Source organism: Argiope bruennichi, chromosome 2, assembly GCF_947563725.1.
Source record: "Argiope bruennichi chromosome 2, qqArgBrue1.1, whole genome shotgun sequence".
Lineage (NCBI taxonomy): Eukaryota > Metazoa > Arthropoda > Arachnida > Araneae > Araneidae > Argiope > Argiope bruennichi.
The window spans coordinates 89,960,459-89,981,298 of NC_079152.1; the positions used below are offsets into that span (position 1 = coordinate 89,960,459).

The 20,840-nt window shown below is 31.3% G+C and overlaps 1 protein-coding gene across 1 annotated transcript in view; it reads right to left on the reverse strand.

Moving 5' to 3' along the window:
• LOC129958368 (protein patched-like) overlaps positions 1-20,539 on the reverse strand; it is a 44,122-nt gene extending 23,583 nt beyond the window's left edge. The window contains exons 1-5 of the mRNA XM_056070807.1: positions 20,165-20,539; positions 19,331-19,523; positions 3,664-3,853; positions 2,316-2,385; positions 2,119-2,216 (exon numbers count right to left, since the gene is read on the reverse strand). Coding sequence (XP_055926782.1) covers positions 2,119-2,216; positions 2,316-2,385; positions 3,664-3,853; positions 19,331-19,523; positions 20,165-20,308 — 695 coding nt within the window. The 5' untranslated portion in view covers positions 20,309-20,539. The remainder of the gene's footprint in view (positions 1-2,118; positions 2,217-2,315; positions 2,386-3,663; positions 3,854-19,330; positions 19,524-20,164) is intronic.
• Between the last annotated feature and the right edge of the window lie 301 nt (positions 20,540-20,840).

A 20,840-nucleotide genomic window follows, 5' to 3' on the forward strand; every position in this document is an offset into this window, starting at 1 on the left:
AGAAAACATCTCTAAATACAGAAGAAACGCATGAAGATCTCATTTTGGGAAAAAAAAAGAAAAAGAAAGAAAGAAAAATAGAAAGTCACAAGAGGGACGAAAAGGAGATGCCTGTCACAATTCATCCATCCGAGAAGAGGAAGCTTGAAGAGAGAAGACATTTTTGCCACCACAGTAGACGAATACCTCCTGTTACGTAACGTACGTTAGTTGATAAGCCGGCAACAAAACTCAAGAATTCCAAAAATCAAACCCCGCCTGTTCATTCAGCAAGATGACATATCAGTCACACTTGACGAAAGGAAGGGAAAGAGAAAATTCATTCACGGAACGTCGACGAAAAGTAGAATTGCTGAGATAGTGAACAAATTGATTAACGAGAACAAGCAATTTGACGAGAAGTAGTTAATCCGGTTAAATCATTTTTTAGCATCGTATATTACGAGGGGTTCTAAAAATAACAAGCTCTTGGCGTTATTTACATCGTTACGCCATTATTATTTTTCAGCGCAATAATAGAAAAAATTACAACATGGCTGTCTTTAAATTATACGCAATTTACATCATATTCCATTTATTTCGGATATACACAATAACACGAATTTAAAAAAAATTATTAGTTGAAAACGAAAGAAATTGCAGCGTCCATACACAACATCAAAACGTCATGGATGAGAAAACTGGAATATATTCACTTCAGAATATTCTTATAAGAATCTATTTTATATTATTCATAATTTCCCAATTACAGAAATGAAGTCGACAATCTAACCGGAAACATGACATTACAAGAAAAAAAGTCTTCAATTCGTAGGTGATCGAACTTGTGCCAACTATCAATTCCAAATAATGACAGTGTCGAGGAAAAGAAAAAAAGTCACTTCTTTTGCAGCTTATTTACAATCGCTTCTTACTTTATTTTGCAATTGGCTCTAAGAAGTCAATTTCCAGTACAGATAAGACAAGGCACAGCTTCTTCACATAACTAAATAAATTTCTTGTAATAACTAAACAGAAGAAAAGTGCCGAGGATTGCAAAAAACGCTTCCTCAGAGCGAACACACATGAGGGAAGTACCACAAGGTGGTCGAATCAAATAAATCGAAGGTCAATGACAAAATCCTAAATCGTTGGTATCGCAATAACATCGCCCTTCATCCCGGCAGCAACCATTCGTACTTTGTCATCATTATTCGGAAAGGGAAGAGGGTAAATAAAAAATAAAAAAGGCGTGCAGTGACATTCCTTTATCGTTATTGAGACGTTACACAATGGGACCACCCAACCAAAGGACCGACTCCGAGTAACCTGGAGGGTAGGTAAACCGTTAACTGCTAAAAAAAGAAAGGAAAACTGACAGAAAGGTAGAAGTGAAATGAAGACCCTCTGGCACTCATCTATTGAGATCATCTCAGATAGTTCGTTGTGAGAATAGACCATGTAATAATTTTAAGCTTTATTTTTATGGGAACATAGAAAAAAAAAGCGTCTTCGAAATCAGAAAAACAAAAGAAAAAAAAAAAAACGAAAGCGCGCGAAAAGTTATCGAAACCATCAATTCTCTAAACTGTTCAAGACTTTCTAGAAAAATATCATCTTTAATTTATGATTTTTAACTGAATCTCCCTCCAATTATCAATTACTGCTTCCATTTCAAATGTTATTTGGGATAATAAATTAATCCGGTGTTAAAAGGATTTGTCAGTGGCAATGGGTTTACTGGCAACAATCGATATTTTATGTATTTCTTTCTATTAGCAAATTTAACATAATATGAACATTGTGTTAAGGTTCTTTCCTTTACTCAACTGATTACAATATATATACAATTATACAATCTATATTACAATTGTCAATTTCAGAATAAGAATTTTTTTTTTCTCTTCATATTGTTATCAAACAGTTATTTCACAAAAATGCGCATTTCGAAGTCGATTTCCTGTTGCACAAAAGTTTCCAGATCATTATATTAAAAATATTCCAACATATCCCTTTTCTTTAGAGCTGCTTATATCTCTCAGCAATAATAGAGCATTTGATAACGGATGGATAACGAAAGAAAAAAGGACAGAAATTAAAATGTACATGTTTAAAATATAAATTAGAAATTATACTTACGGTATTTTCACCGGATATTCAGGCCCTAGAAGTTTCGAACCTTCCCAGAAACAATCCAAAGGGGTAATTATCACACAAGGAGATAGGTTTTCTAATGTCTATAATAATAATTTTAAAAAAATCAATACATTAGTGAATCTATAAAGATAAGTTAGAGAAGATTTTTTTTAAACTGCAATAAAATCAAGTGAACGCACCATATCTAAGTAGTGCTCTTCAGAGAGCGGAAAACTAAGAGAATTGCACACGTCTTTTAAACTCCATGATCTGAAACAAAAAAATAAAACAGATATAATTACAAAATAAGAAGGCAATAAAATAATCTCGCTAGACATAACGAATGCTTATCTTGAAATTAAAGAAAATCAAATTATGATGTGGACGAGACAATTAAACGCAGTTTCGAAATTATCTTTATAACAGATAAAGCAGAATCAATTAATCGAAAAATGAAATTCTGTTGAAACCCAAATCAATTTGTATCTTTCGCAATTCCAAATTTTTTGAAGATATATGGAGCTTTTTAGCAATTTTTCGTGGTTCAACGAAACTGTCCTTTTTTTATTATTATTATTTTTTAATCCATTATCAAAACATTTTGACAAAGCCATCAAAAGCGCAGCGCAGAGAACCACCTAGATAGGAACGAAAGCAAAAAAAGGATATCATGAGAAAGTATTTTGAACTTGTATAGTTTCAGAAAGGAATTCGCCAACACAGCGTTTTGGTTCTGTGGAAAAATAATAACCACATAACTTAGAAAATTTTGAAAAAAAGAGATGGAATAATCAGGAAATATTTTTAAAATGCAGATATTTAAAAATTATAAAAAGTATAAAACAAAAGCATATGATATTCATTTATAATTCTTAATGAATGTATTCAAGTAAAATTATATTTCTTAGTTATTTTTACACAGTAGTCGGGAAGAATTTTAAATAAAGATTAACAACCATTAAATTTTCCCACGTGATCACTGAGAAATACGAGTGTTTAAAAAAATTACTAAAAAAATAAAATTAATTTTCAATCCAATGAATAACAAATTCAATAAAAATACTTCTTGGAAAATCAGTTATTAAATAGAACAAATTAGCATGAAAGTTAAGTCAAGGTTGTGAGAAAGTAAGATATTCTTTTACAGAAATTTCAAAAAATATTTTATTATATGCTAATAAAGCATCTCGCATATAATGGAATCTTATCTAAGTTTTCATTAATTTTCTAAACTCAAATATAATCATTTTGCATTCGTCGTGCATTATTTTTTGAAAATGGGAAGATATTTATAGGCTTCACCCAAATATATTTTCAAACATTCAAAAATTAATACAGCAAAGAATATCAAACACTTTATATATATCAATAATATACTATATGTGCTCTTTTATTTCTTAATAAATTGAAATTAAGCCTTAATAGACGTCTACATCCACCAAAAATTTAGAAAAATAAGGGCAAAATTAAAATCAGTATTAAAGTGGCAGGTTTGGAATATGTAAAAGAATTAAAAAAAATATATAAAGAGATAGTAACGGCTCTCACATGTCAAAGACTTCCACCGAAACATCTACGGCTGCCTTGAGCACTTGTTGATGAGCTAAAAGGGTGTCAGAATGAAGAACACTTGCCCCCTTCTCCTTCAGGGTATGCGTTATCATTAGGTCTCTGCTGCCAACTCCTTCACCGTGGTTCTCTCTCGCGTAAGTGAGTTCCTCCTCTAGACGACCACCTGCTGATAAATGAAATAACCATAAGCATTTAAAACAATAAAACTAAAAAAAAAATTAATTGGGGAACCTTAAGAATATGTTCTATAATTCAAGGAAAATACAAATAAAACAATACAATAACACTGGTGGTGGTCTTTATAAATAAAATTATTACACATGAGGTGAATGATGCAACTTGATGAGACATGAGACTCGTACATTTCCTGATAAATATAATTTTAAAGCCAAATATGAAAACTGGCACAAGAAAATACAAGCATTTAAATGACCTATACACGAAAACTATTAAAAACAGGAACAATTTCATTTCTTAAATTATTCGTATCTTTCTATTTGTGGTACTTAAATACCAGATAATAATTTAAGCATCATCCCAAACACGCAGGATCTTCTTTATTTAATGAATAATTTTTAACTGATACCAATCAATGAATTCAAAAAAATATCTACCCCTTAAATACACTTATTCAGTTAATTATCTTGAACACTACCTGTACTCTATCATAATTATCAAATTCAAATTATCAATCTCTTTCAAATTGCGGATGAAACTGAGAAGTGATTAAAAAGTACTGATCCCTTTCAGAGAACTTTCAGACAGATCGATTAATACAAACATTTATTTAATTCACAAATCCAATAAAGTATATTTAGAAATGTGCCAAAGGATAATAAAAAAATGCAATTCATTTAAAAAACATTAATATCAATTTAAAAATAATATGGTACGATACAAGCCACTGCTCTTAATACGAGATTTTTTAATTACCAATTTCAGTTCGCAAAATGTACTTGATTGTACAGTGCACTACATGATTATACAAAAGATTATTTCATTAGACAAATTCCAGACACATCAGTTGGAACCAATTATAAGGAATATGAACTGAATGTCGTTCAAATCTGCTAAACGTTCGGTAAGATGTAAGCGATAGTTGCAAGCCATTGACTGAATAAAGCAATTCAACAAATAAACAAATAAGATATCCGAGGTTATCCGCACAAATACATCCCATTCCTAATAGAATCACCGGATAATAATCCAAGCCTTTCCTTCCAGTCATTCATAATGACATTGTCGACCCCACGCGTGCCATAATTAGTGGTAAGTAGTTCCAAGGCATGCTTCGACCTCTCTCCCCGCCGCATCCCTTTCGAGGCTATTAAGAAGTTTTTATTTACGCAACTACTTACGCTACGAGAATATATTTTTGTCTTTTTCATTCAAACCGTACGTGAAGAATGAGAAATAAGAGGGTAGTTTTATCTGCCAAGGATGCCATAAATACTGAAGAAGCGACAAGTGTGAATGTTTACGGAACTGTTGCGCAGTGGATAACTAAGAGAAATGCATAATAAAAAGAACCAGAGTGTTTTACCAGTTGTTGGAAGTGTAAATGAAAGCGAAATACATATTTAGTCGACAAAAAGTCCATAAACATTAAAAAAAACCTTAAAAATCGAAGAATCATCGGAATGAAAATCAGTTCTAAGGGTGAGCAATCAACATACCGCGATTTTTCCCTAAGGAATTTAGTACAAAAAAAATCCCTACTTGAGGGGTTTTTTTAAAGACGAGAATGAATAAATATACAAAATAAATTACAATTTTAACATTTTTATTGTAAGTGCCTGCAAGAAACAATACAGTGCAGATTAGTTATAACTTTACCAATAGTGGATACAGTAAATTAGTTAATTATATATACGTCCCATTTTGAAGCAACATGAAGGCTTTGCGGAATGGACCTCTCAATTTTGAATCGTAGACGACGAATACGACATCTGAGCCTTCCCACCCCTTCCTCTTCAAACTTCCATGGTACATCAACCGCAAATCATCTAGTTCCAAAGTAATTTACAAGTACTAGTCCTACTTAATGTTCATTCTCGGATTCGAAAACCCATCGAGTTTTTGCGCATCCATAAGGAGACGTTTATTTCGTCAAAAAGGGGTAAGAGGAAAGATGAAAGAATGAATTGTTTATATTTAGCAATAGGTTAAACGAGATTATTCTTGGAATCAGGATGCGCAATAATTACTCACTTTTCTGCATAATAACCTTTTGGAAAGTGTAATAATCGAAAAATGCTCGGGAAAGGACACTTTTCAACTATTACGCAAACATTTTCACGGGATCTTGAAACAACAGTGCAAGGCAGTTCTTCGATGGAGCTGGGTTTCGAACTTCAGACAGTTTGGTTCCAAGTTTGACCTAACCATCAGAACACCACGGACAAACAGCAGAACGAAACAGATGTCACGGTGTACAGTTCACCAGAATGCGAGTTTCTTCAATTCACTGAACAAGTTTAATTAACGGCTGAAGGCTGTTTTAAATTTCTTATTCTTCTGCTGTGAAAATTTTCGCAAAGAAATCGGTATCGATTATTCATGACTACCATAAAACTTTACTGACAAGGTTTTCTCCAAGTTTGTTAGCATTTGTCTTCAGACTATATTCATGTAATATTCTTAATGAGAACCTGTGGAGTTAGTTAGGTAAATAAATAATAGTGTATTTCATATACCAGCATAATCATTCTTCCTGGCGTATACAAGATAGTATCATAAACATGAAACCTAGAAAATTGTAGACTCCGTGAATAGTAAAGAATAATAAATGCAATATATGTAGTTCTCTCCTTAGAATGCTCCTATATTGCTGAATAGATTGACCAAACGCCAACTATTCGAATCGATGAGAACACCATTGACTGCGGGATATACTAAAGATTAAAAAAAAAATGAAAGGTTCGTATATAAACATTTTTAGACAAACAAGACTAATGGATTCGTATTTAAACCAAAATCTTTTTGGTACTTAAATATATATGTTACTTAGTACATTTAGAATGTCATCTGTCTTGTAAAGTTAAATAGCAGAAGCAAGAAAGGAACGCCCAATACGTGAATAACTCTTCACAAAACATGAGGAAAATCTCAGATCTGCCTCCCAACAGATTATTCCGACATTCCTTACTAACAAGCTCTAGTAATAAATCCTAAAGTAAACATTAATTCCCCGTTCGTGAAAAAATAAATCCTGGATGAACTTGCCATACTTTTGACTTCTCAATTTTGTAGGACTAAAAGTCATGTTTATTTACACATCCACCTCCCCCCTCCAAAGAAAAAAAGAAATGAAAATATCTTCGAAAGCTGCCTACCATAACACAGCCGAAGAGAAAAACTTTTAGCACTAGTCCTAAAAAGAATTTCTTTCCTCCCCCTCGTAACGTGTGAAGGAACCGTGGCTTTTACGTTTCCACAGCAATGGGCATTTCCTGCCCATCCCACTATGGCGTCTACTGACTATTGCATTCCCTCCCCTGCGATCCTCCATCAGTGCAGCTGCCTAAACCAGGGACTCCGTGTGTGGTCGAGAGCCCGGAGTTTTCATTCTTTCTGTCCTATATCAGGGTAAAGAAAAAGAGCCTACACGTGTGAATGGGAATTCTTTGGAAGCCCCAGCTTTTGCTGGTTTTGTTTTTGGCTCACACAATCAACAGAACGAAACCCGTTCCAATTCAGTGAATGAAGTAGTAGTTCATTAATCTAATATCAATAATAACTGGAAGAAGTTTCATGGAAGTGAGAATTCAAAGGAGTATGCCCGAGCCCTTAACTAGAATGGTGCTTTTCCATCAATAACGCTAAAGGCACATTAGGAATAAAGGACGGAGATTTGAAAATTTTTAAAAACCATTCCTGCATAATCCTTTTTTATTGGTTCTTAAGATGCAAGTCTTTAAAAAAATATTTAATATACAGCTGCAGAGCGATTAAATAGTTGCTCAAGTCAAATTGAATTATTTTTTTATCATTATTATTTTTTTCGTACTTAGTTATTTTGGATTTTGTGGCACAAGAGCCAAATCTGGCTAAGCTGCGCCAAGCATATGGTTAAAGATAAAAAAATATTCAGTGGAGTTCTAAAAAGTTAAAGTAAAATTTGCAAAACCAAGAAATGTGGAGATAAAATTTTACTAGTTAAATAAAATGGAAAAAACCAATTTCTTTCAAGAAAGTAAAAATATTTGGATGGGGATGTTCTCCCACCAAGTCAAGAATGTTTGAAGATGATGTACCGAATAAATGTAATAGATGAGAATTAAAAATTGGACATTCTGATAAAATATGAATGACGCATTACAGACTGGGCATCGCTCACCAAATAGAAGATGTTTATGTGTGAGGCGAGTATGGCCAATGCGAAGCCGAGTCAATTTGACGTCCAACTCGCGTACTGGAACTACCGGCCACAAAGTGATGTCAGGCTGAATAGAATGCAGCTTATTAGAAATCTGCAAATCCCATGATTCTTTCCATAAATAAATACGTTGAGAAATATATTTTTTTAAATCTCTGTATGGAATGCATGGAATAGCTCGTTGTAGAGAAGTGGATGCTGCTTTTGCTGCAGCATCGGCAGATTCATTGCCAAAAATGCCAGCGTGGCATTTCAGCATGATTTTTTTCGTACGGAACGGAAGATAAAAATGTGGAAATGAGTATATTTATTCGTCCCTTTCGCTAATTTAAATATTCAGATTTAAAAGGAATGAAATTACGGGAAAAGAACAGAAGATAACAGCTTGAAATAGGAGATAATCAATTGCTGACAAAGGAAATGGTCATTTGTTTGCAGGATAAAGACACTTTTTACAAAGGATATCTTGGTATATGTTTATTTTAAACACTATTGTTTACTTGGTAATTATTACAACTTTAATGATTTTTTGGTAATATTTTATGTTTACATAATTTGAACTCCATTACACAATATTATAATTCAATACAAAAACTATATTATGGCTGTGTAATGTTACTCGAACGATGTTTTAGACAAGATCACTAGTTCCTATAAATTAAAAAAATTCCATGCACCTTTTATCAATATGTATCATTATTTTTACAAGCACAACTAAACCAAATATAGCCAAAATCTTTTTTTAAATAAACAGATTTTTAAAAATGAAGCATTTTTTCAATAATCTCTTTTCACTCGTGTTCTAAATATCAATGAAATCCAATGCAGATTTCAATTTAATATTATTATCAGAAACTTATTACAAGGCCATTTATTAAAAGACAAGGACAAGCACCTCATTATTGTGGTGCTTCTAAAGCAGTTATTCGATGACAAAATCAACCCTGGTTTTAGAAATATTTCTCTTAATATTATGATTGGATTATGTTGATAGCTCTGTATGATTAAGAACTTATGTTTAAATAGAATAATCTGCAAGTGTCGCATCATCAACTTTTCATAAAAACATTGATTCATTGTATCAGATTAAGAAATTATCCAGTGCTACATCAAATAGTTTCAAAGCTGCCACAATAAAAATGAGAAGTTCTTCGAAAAATTTTTTTAACTCTACTATACAGGCGATATCTGTTAACAATTCTGCTGTCCTTTTTGATAATTTATATAAAGGTAATTGATTGATTTATGCTTTTTGACACAGTAAACAATTTTGGTCAGGCTGCGCAATCGTGTGGAATTAAAATTTTCTAAGGTAAAAAAAGACCGCCTTGTGTTCTTTTCCAAGTGAAATAAGCAAATCATTTTTCAAAATAAAAATCATATCCAATAAAATGTTATGGTACACGTATAGCACGCAACGATCTGTTAAACAAAGGTAGCTGAATGCTAAATAACGAAGCATTTATGAATTTAACTGGAAATCAGAAAGGAACATCAAATTTTATAATACCATTCAAACTGCCCATTAATCAAAAGGGCGGCCTTTAAGGCCAAAAGCCGCCTTTCAAAGTAATCTGTCTCCCCTAGTACACACATAACACGGCCAAGCTTAAGAACATTATCCCTCCAAGAATGCTACCAAAAATAGGTTAACAAAGGATCCTGTGCTCCCCTACGCCCATAAATAGGGAGCAGGCCCAAAAGTAAGCGAAACGTGCAAGGCGAAAATAAAAATACGGCCGCGGCACCTGTGATTCCAAGACATTTATGTCACAAAAGATGTCTGCATCTCGCGATTATTATCCACTGCACAATAAAAATGAGAGATGACAAAATAGTGAAAAAATAGTTAAGCCATAGAGAATGCTATGCCAATATTTCAGAAAAGACATCATTGAACTAAATTGTCCAAAAATGTACATGTCTTATAAAACAAAGTAAAAATTACAGTTTGATGGAAAAATTTATTATATATTAAGGCTGATTTACTATATATTGAAAAGGAAGGGACTCGCTTTCACAATTGTTTACGGACTTCGCACAAACTCATCGATATCTATTTGTTTAATGATTTTAAAATTTTTATTTGCCTTTCTCGTTCCTTTATTATTTCTGAACAGAGTAAATTAACAATAAAAATAATTTGAACAACTATAAACACGATAATTTCCATTCACAACCCAACACTTGACTGTAAACAATAGTTAAAAGAATATAAATAGTAGAAAGTGGGAGAACATAATATTAAATTAAATCCGTATAATTAAGTAACGTCACCAACTGAAAAGAATATCAATAAAAGTTTTTTTTAAATGCATAAAAGTAACCATTTATGAATAACATCTGATTTTAGCAAAACTGCTAAGAATTTCATGTTTACTATAACTGTAGTTTCATTCATTAGTTATTACTGAAAAGTAATGATAGGCATAATTAGCCCAAATATAAATGAACATTTAACGTACAAGAGGCACTAACATTAGCTACAAAAACATAGTATGAAATTTATTACATCAGAAAAACAGAAAGTCGAACTTCAATTGAAGTCCTAAAGAGTGCATTATCTCCAAACTAAAGCAACACCGTTCGAGCCTAAATTTAAAAATTAATGTTTACCTAAATTAAATGTTTTAATTATAACTGTAGGATTTCTTCATAAAGTATTTAATATCTTTTAGACTTGAGAACAATTAAATTTTCATATTTAAGAAAGATAAATACACATAAAACACACTTCCACAAAAAAAAAATTTCAAAACTATTTAAGGTTACGAAATAGAAATACCAAGAACATAAATTTAATGAAAGAGCAGGTAACGCCAAAGATTTTTCCTCTGTAGAAGATCAGAGCAAAAGCACACCTGTTAGCACCAATCCAGATCCTTAACCAGATAGCAAAAGAAAGAATGAAACATCCCCACAATAGGTCCGTGTCTAAATGCATCCCCCCCCCTCTTCTTATACTCCATCAGAATGAGGAGGAAGAAGACGATTTATACGCTGCAAGAAAACGCGCAAGAAACACGATAATGACTTCATTCCCAAGAATAAGAAAGAAAAGGTACGTCCAGGTAATTTAGTGGTGTGCCCCCACCCCCCACCCCAACAATGCAATGCGAAAGGGTCATTCTGGCGGCAACCAAGTACTCACCTACTATCAAAATTGAAGCGACCTTCAAACGGACCGCTTGCCGCAATTCCGCCTCCCACCGCGGGAGGGAAAAGGAACTCATTCAAATTAAGATCAAAACATACGCTTTATCACAATTTAAGTCTCCATTCGGTCAAGAGAAAACTAGTTAGAGAGAAAATTTAGATATCATAACTGACAGGATGGAGAAAGAAACTGAATGTTTCCACTCAAAGGCAGAAATGGCAGTCTGGCTAAGATAGGCGTTTAACTCAAAAGAAAATTGCTGTTTTTAACGTCTTTGTTAATCAATATCAGATAACTTTTTTATAAAAATTGAATAAATGTTGCATCTATTATATCTGAAACAAAAAACGGACTTTAAAGAATGTGATTAAAATTTAATAATATACGTTAAGTTTATTTGAAAAAATTCCCTAAACATAATAATTAAATTAAATTACTGAATGATCATAGTTATTGATTATATAAAACCAATTTAGATTCATTTAGAGGGAAGAGAGAATTCTCTCAATTTTACAAAAATAGAAAATCTATTTTCAAAAACTCATGCTTTCGCTTTCAATGACATGTCCGATATGTGCATCGAATTGCTGAATTTTCAAGTATATAAATCTACAATTAAGTGAAAATATTAATTTAAAACATAAAAATCATTTTGAAACCCTTCAATATCTTAAGTGCCTTTATAGGGAATTTAACAATAATAAATGTCCCAAATAAGACGTGTCATCTATTAGGAGCTAATAGTAAATTCGTAAATTAAGGGCTAAAAGCAAAAATAGACAATATATTGAAATACAACATTACTTACAAATGATACTTGGTATTAAAATATAGTAAAATTAACATAGTCCTGTTATAAAATTGAACATACTTGCAGTCAGTGATATAGTGAAAGTAAGAGATGACAGGAGCATTTTTTTTTTTTTTTTTTGCCCCTCTTATCATAAGCAGCATAACAACAATAAACTACGTAAGTGTATGAAAATAAACATACTGTCATATTTCACTTTAAAACAAAAATTGGGGTGGGGGCTATCGTTTTGTCCCCATTGAGCCTCTAAAAATTGGCGTTCGGAAACATCTATAACCTCCTTTCGCCATTGCGCCTAAATGCAGTATTAAAATTTTTTTTAGTATTTAAAAGGACACATTTTAAGAACAGAAAATTTGCTATTCGCATAAGTTGTTCGGCAATGAACTTCAGAAGCAGGAAAATTTAATTAATCTTAAAATAACAAAATAATACACACATATCATCCTTCCTTCTAGCACAAGGCCAATATGCTTTCTTTCAAGCCTTCTGTTTATTCCCAACCAGCTGTACAAAAATTCACTTCTGAATATTTTACGAACAGATAGGAAACCATAGTTCTAAAAAGAATCATAAAGATAGAAAAACGGGGCAAAAAATACGAAAAAAAAAAGCCTTGGGCATAAACTGACTTGGCATTATAAAATTTCGGGATCAGATAGACAGTATGAAGACATAAAAGACCGCCGAAGGAAATATTAAAAAAAAAAAAAAAAGTACAAGGAAACGGAAAGCCTTATCTGCATCGGCAGCCAAAACATTTCTTATCCTTCTGATAGGGTGCGCGTGAGAAGTATTTTTATCAGCCCACACACGGCGCGGACATACGATCTTGGGCCTCACAATACAACCATTCACAAAAAATATACAATTCCTGTTAGACTGCTGTAAACTTTCGAAATCTGACAAGCTGCAGGGAATTAACATTTTATTCTAATGCGATTCATATTCATTTTGTTTTAACTATCCGAAGTTAGAATTCATTCAACATATTCTAAGCTACAAAAGCCAACCTGATTTTTTTTTTTTAATGCAGCAGTTAAAAATATTAACTCTAGTAGAACAACTGCATAGTAAAACATTAATTTACACGAATAAGGAACTGATTAACAAAAAATGAAAAGGTGAAATATCGCTGTTATTTTTAAATGAATGTAGATGATGGATAATACGATATGCTTGCAAACAAAATACTTAAATTGTAATTAATACAATTCCCAAGAGATTGCTTTCCAAATAAACAATTAACTTGCAACAGCAAGAGTACTGTATAACAGTTTAAATTAAATAAATTTATGTAAATATGGAATCTTGTTATTGCTTATGGCTCTATAGGAAGTGCTATTACTTATAGGTCTATTACTTATCCAACAAACTACAAGTCAATTACTTATACGTTATACATCTTAATTTGCCTTAAAATGCAAAGAATTTAAAATGCCACAAATATAATCCCTTGTCATATGCAGTTTTATTTAACCATTTAAATAGACACATTTATCATTTCCATCCATTTAAAAACATAAAGGACACTCAAAATACTTAACCTGTTAACTGCGTAATTAACTTATATTCAATTCGTTTTTCATTGAAATATTTCGTCATACCCAGATAATAGGTTAAGCATCTTCCTCTGATTTTTTTTGTTTTGTTTTTCTAATTTCTTATTATTGATTTAAATTCCGAAAGTTCTTGTCCAACGAATGCATCTAGCACGTCATTGTAGGCAGGCAGAGGGGAAAATAAAGAGTTTGGAAAGATTAGTTTCCTTGAATTAAACCCCAGTCCACGGTAAAATTGATTTAAGCTTACTCCTCACATTACAATGGCTCTTGTGCCATTAAAACAGACAAACCAAACCATCCTCATATTACAAAAACGTTTTCAATATAATTATTGAACACTCTGTAAATGCTTTTATATTGTGACCTCCTCATTCTCCGTACTTTCATCTTTGCTAAGAATTGGGAATTAAGTCTAACTTCTTTCATTATTAACAGCTGTATGCTTCTCCTGTTACTTACAAAAATTTATTACTTTCTAAGATAAGATAAACCAACAAGGACTCTATAACAAAAGAAATCGTTAAATGGCCACCCTGAAAAAAAGGGGAAGTGCTTTCACTACCCAATGACAGTAAAGAACTTTGTAATTTAAAACCTGGCAGGTTCCATCAATAGAGATCTCACCCCCCAAGGATGGTCATTTGCAGAAGTGTTCAATACTACTTCCTTAGGGCAAAGGGGACGCTCTCATTGATGAATTCCAGACTGAATGTCGTTTGCTGTAGGGTACGACTCAATTAGGCGGATTGAGCCTCAATGGAGGAGTGTAACTAGACCCTCCCGCAGCAGAAAGGGAGAGATTTCCGGCGACAGAACGAGTGTCAAAAGATCTCATTGGAAAATAACTTCAAAGCAAGGGGAAGAAGCAGGGTTCGGGGGAGGGGGCAAAAAAGGGGGTCTGGGATACATAGACGCAAGTTTTCACAGAAAGAGGGTGGTTGATATGTCTTCAGGCGGTTCCTGTGAAAAGGGAAGATATATCACTTTCCTTATCCTTCCCTTCCTCAATTTACAAGAGGCAGGGAAGTACGAAAATATAAATGAAATACAATGTGGTTGCACAAACTTTTATTATTACTCACAATGAACTGAATTTAACAGAACGATGACAAATAAAATACTTGAAAGAAATTATACTTTAATTTAAAAAGAAATAAGAATACGGAAAATATCTGGATCGTTCAAACAATATTATTACAATCTTTAGTTCATGGCCATGCTAACCAATTTCAAAGAGAAGTTTAAAAACCAGCGGGGTGGTTTCCCCAAAACTTTCTCACATACACTCTAAATAAGGTGTTATCACTGAAAATGACTTCCATGGAGTTGGTGTACAATAATTATAATAAATATTAATCTATGGCATGAATTCAGCATTTTTACCGATTCTATCGGGTGTTCTCTCGGCGATCAACCCCTGTATGCAGTTTTTAGTATCCGAAAATAAAATTTGTGTTTTAAACGAGATTTCCTCAATCCAGTGAAAATTTGACAGAAAATGACACTTGTAATCACAAAAATCGCATACCAAATTTGGTACATTAAAGTCATTACGACTTTGAGTAATCGCGTTTATTTCTTTTCAAAAGTACAGACCGACCGACAAACTTTTCTTGGATTTAGTTCGAAATTTGAATGGTGTCAATACTATAGATATATGTACTGAATTTTATCCATCTAAGTCTCGTTTCGTAATTATCGTATTAACTTGTACTTGATCAGTCGGACAGTCAGACATCCTCTGAACGAATTTTGCTCAACATTTCATAGAAATCTATAAATTTAGGTAAATATCTTATATGAAATTTCATCCGTCTAGCTCAAAGCGTTTTTGTCACAGACAAACAGAAGGACCTTTTCCAAAAATGTGTTTTTCGAACTCAAGGTCAGAAACGTGGGAATAAGTCACAATTTCAAGTTCACATTTTTTAGCGATTACTATACTTTCTATATACTACGTATGCGAGAAAGTAAAAATGACAGGTTACTGTCAGATTTATTTTAAGTCACAATATATTATAAACTCTTGAAACCGCCACATTCATCTAATATATATGGGCATAATATAACATTCATTAAAATTAAACATTCAATTAAAAAACGTAACTAAGACAACAGCTTAGAATAAACGGACTTCTAACTACGATAAGGGTAATTTTAAAAGTTAGTAGTGAATGAAGTACGAAAATATACAACTACCATACCGGCGATTACTATTTTCAAACGTTTAACAAAAATAAGATCACAAGCTACCTTGGTACTACTCAAATTCAAAACCAGACCAGACGATATCCATCACGAACGGGGAAGTTCGTTCATACTATCATTTTTCTTTTTTATCTTTAGGAAGAGGTTCGTTTTTTGATGTTTATTTAAGGCGATCGCGTTTTGGAGGGAAGCCAAAATGTCCGGATCTCGGGGAAGAGATTTTCTATCTTTCTTGTCAATGAACCCAAAAACCCAGAGTTGCTATTCTTGAGCGAACTCTTGCATAACAATAAGATCTTTCACTCCATTCCAGTTAAGATTTAGTGGTTGAGCTTTTTCCTGGTTACAAAAATTCCACGTTGGTTTTAATACAAGTTCAGATAAGAGCGCCATGAGTACTTCTTCAACGGGAGATCTTTGGCGACTGTGTGCAAAAAGTCACGAACGCCTAAGGTCAAAGCAAGGTTTTGTTATGAATGGAAATGCTCTGGAGCTTAACTAACGTCCTTCGATTAAAACACTAGAGAATAAAATTTCCCTTCCGATTTAAAATTGTTAATGAAGCCACATTTATATGCAAAATAAATAAAAGAAACAGTAAAATATACATTTAAACAACAAGTAATTTTGATCATTTTATCATCAAGTATCATTAAATAAATACAAACATTTTAGTTATCTTTTTCTTTTACTAATAGCATTTTGAAAATTTTGTACTTATTATACATTTGCTAACAAAATAATTAACGAAAAAATAATTCTGATGTAATTCTTTCTTTTTTCTTTTCACAATTAAAATAATTACCCATAATTGCCAACAGTATCAAAGAAAAAAATGATTCCAATTCTAACCAATTTGCATAAATAAAAAGATGCAATTACTTGTTCTCATCAATAAATAAGTTTCAACCACTATTTTGAAATCCGAAATTTCATTTACCATGCTCATTTAACATCATTAAAATATTTGAATTTCCATTCAGTGTAATTTTTAAAAATAAATGTATTGCACTGAAAAAGATAACTTTATATAATAAAGTAAATAAGTAATAATTTTTAAAACAAATATTTTTTTACTCATTATAATAATTTTTATATATGAAGCTGTAGATACTTTATACATAAAAAATAATTATAAAACAATAGTGTTATGTAATTAGTAGTAAAGTAATTTAATTAAAAAAAACACTCATAATTTAAATTCTTAAGTAATAAATACAAAAAATTATATCAAATAAGTCATAACTAGTATAAGATTCTGAGTTCAAGTAAAAAAAAATAAAAATAATATCAATATTATAATGAATAACAAAATACTTAAAGAAATTTACAGAATACAATTTATATTTTACAGGAAAAACTGCATAATGTTTCAATTTGCAGAAGAAAAAAATAATTAATGTATTCACAATTAGGTGCCTTTGAAAAAAAGAGAAAAATGTATAAAGGAATTTATGGATTTAAATGAATAGCTACTAATGTAGTACTACATGTTATATTTTGTTTTTCAAAAAGAAAAAAAAAACCTTGCAGGAACACGGCAGGTACCATTTAATGATTCTGCTTAATTTCATAATCAAGTACATTGCATTAATTTGCTGAAATTTTAAATTGAGAAAAAGAGAAATTAAATATCAATTAAGTAGACACATACACATTTTTAAATGATCAGACCAAATGAAATCACAAAAATTTGTTATTTTCAAGGTCAAGGTCACCAAGGAAAAAGAATTTTTTATATTTTTTCCCCAATATTTAAAATTAGCATAATGTTAGCATCAATAAAATTAATGGAAAGATTTATCAATTCTCATTATTATCAATTATCGATTTGTATTGGTTTATGTATAACCACTTAAGCAAAATAGTTCCCAATTCTCTGTTATACATAAATTATTATACAGACCAATATTATTATAGCATAATGAAAGTTCCAATACAGTACAAGAGATTTATAAATAAGAAATTTTCATAGCTGAAATATTATGAATTATTTAACGAAGATTTATTATTTCTGAAAACTCTTTAATTCTTATTAATATGTTAGGTTCAATACTAAGCTTTCATTTATTAGTAATATGTTAAACTGATGTCACCTGTAATGTTAACTATTATTAAATCTAGGTTTCATGTTGAGCAGTAATCAATAATTCCAAGAATAAGTTATATATTATTACAAGAAATCTTAAATAATAAGGAATAATCTTTTCTAGGTATCTTATAAAGTTATTCATCCAATTTATATATTATAAAAATTATTATAATCTTAAATTTAATTTTTCTAAATAAGATAATCTAATATCAGAATATTTGTAATTACATACATGTTTTTCGCTATCATTAATGAAACTACAATGATTACTGCTAATCATTTTTTGAATCATTGTAAAATATATTAGATATGATTTAGATACAAATGGATGAATCAAAGCAAACACCTAGTTTAAATATATTAATATTTAATCATGAAGTAAATTAAATGCCAGACTGGGACAGATTTTAAAATTTAAAACTATGGTGAGCTAAACCAGCATCTACTTTTCAAACTTCCACAACAACCGAAGGATTGGTCTTATATTATTTAATGTCCATCAATTTTATACACATAATGAATTTGGTGGATTTGAGCTTAAGACCAAAATCACTTCAAATCTCGAAGTGAAGACCAGGTCACTTCAGCCTAAGTCGACTCACAAAATTTCTAGATTTTTGCACCATTTATTAAGAATAAACGCATATTTTTATAATATGTAAAGCAAAGAATTAGTAAAAAAGTAGAGAAAAAATATATTGAAATTTGCTTGCCAAATATTTAAGAATAATACTATTTCAAAAAAAATAAATTCAACTTCTGTATTTGATAAAAGAATAGATGGTTTTGTATAATCAAATAGAGCTGTAGAGAGGGTAATATGTGAAATTACCCTCTCTAGCAATCTTGTTAGCATAATTAAATTTTAAATTGAAATAAAATTTAATTTTTATCATATGCAATTTATGAAGTTTGATAGACAGAAATGTAAATACAGATCATTACCTCAAAAGGATTTTTATATATTACTGCTGTTTAATTTTACAGATAGAAAGTAAAAAAATAAGAGAACACTGATCAGTAATGCACATTAATAATGAGCATGATAATTTATAACACAGCACTATATGCCAACTATTGTACTGAACTAACAAAAGAGAATTACCATTCCATATTTCTTTAATAGACGGTACAAATTTTCATATGTGTTCTGTATGCTAACTTTCTGTGCAATTTTATTATAAGTATATGCATATATATGCGTAGAACGTATTTTATATTTTATTCATAAGCAATTCGTAAAATTATGTCTAAATTAAATATGTGGTAAAATTACTATCTTTAGCAATCTTGTTAGCATAATTAGAATTGTACAACAATTATTGCAAAATGAAAAAAGAACTCTGCTGTATACAATTCTTGGATGCATCTTTTCTTAATCAAAAAACATGAATGATTAAAAACATTTAAAAAAAATAAAATTAATCCTTACCTGTAACCCAGAGTTTCTTAATATCCGACTCAACAGTGCATGATAATAGTCCAAAGCACACGCACACATATAAAATAATTCCAATATACAAAAATAGTGTTCTTTTTTTGTATATATAACATCCAAGTGAAAATAGTTCATTTTGTAATTTAACCCTGAGACGTAGAGATCGTCTATTTCCAGTTGCTTTGCCCTGAAAAAAAAGATAAAATATTGAATACATTTGCATTTATAAATTCCAAACAAAATAATGCATATTAACACATATGTTTAAAGAAAGTAAAGTGTGTCAATATGTTACTTTTCTTCAAACATGCAAGAATGGTTAAAATATTAAAATGTATATAAAAGAAAGAATTTTTTAAAATTTGTCACTTAAAAAACCAGGCATTAAAAATTTCCCAATATTTTACTTCACTGCTGCAGCCTGAGATTTTTATGGGAAATCTGCAATATTATTTGAATTAAAATGCAAAAACTGATTAATATAAAACTGCCTATTATATAATAAACAAGTACATTAAAAGTAGACAGATGATAAAAACTGTCAAATGTCAGAGCAAAAATTCTAATTCTTCAACAACTTAAATGATAAAACAGTAGTAAATTCTAATATCTTACAATTGCCCCAAAAGAAATTCTTTCATTTCTAAAATATTTGGTTAAAATCAAGCAAAAGTAAACCGCTGAAGCCTCAGAAATATTTAACCGGCATATGACAGCAAAACAAACCGCTGACACAACTTGTTTACATTACGTTATTTGTTGGTTAGGCTTAAGTAGCAGTATATAAGTAATTTAAAATAAAAATATGTATAAAGCATTATTTCTCACCTTTCGTATCTGATCATATGCCAAGGAGGCATTTGCCCAGCTAGTCCTTGTTAAACGATCACTGTCGGGTCGTAGAGATGCCTTGCGATTGGAAACTCTAGTTCCCTGATTCGATATAATGTTTGCTTTTTGCATTGGAATCATTTTGCTGCTGAAGCCATGTTGCGTACGTCCAGCGATTCCCGCTGTATCCTAGCGAGGTTAGAGCTGGGCGAACGACGCTGAAGCTAGGAGTATGAATGGATCCACAATAATTCCCGCACACACTATGTACACAACATCATAACATTATCGTATGCACTATCCGGAATGGTTAATGAATTCATGACGATCGCGTCAGACCACAGCACATGATTTGATGAAGGCGGTTAGTTGTGTAGTAAAGTCTTCAGCACTGAGGGTTGCCACATATTCAACCACCGCCAAATTGAAATTCGAGCGCTATATGTTTGGCAACATATCGTCTCTCTAATCGCTCAGTACGAAAAACGGGATTTTAGATTTAAATTAATGATATTCTCTTTCTGAGTAGAAGTTAGAAAGATATAAAATACTTTTTTTTAGATAAAAACTTCCCTAAGATATATATTTCCCAAATTTTTATGATGGAAATACTTTTTTATTTTAATATTTTTATTTCAATCTTCACATAAAATAAATTAAGAAACAAATATAA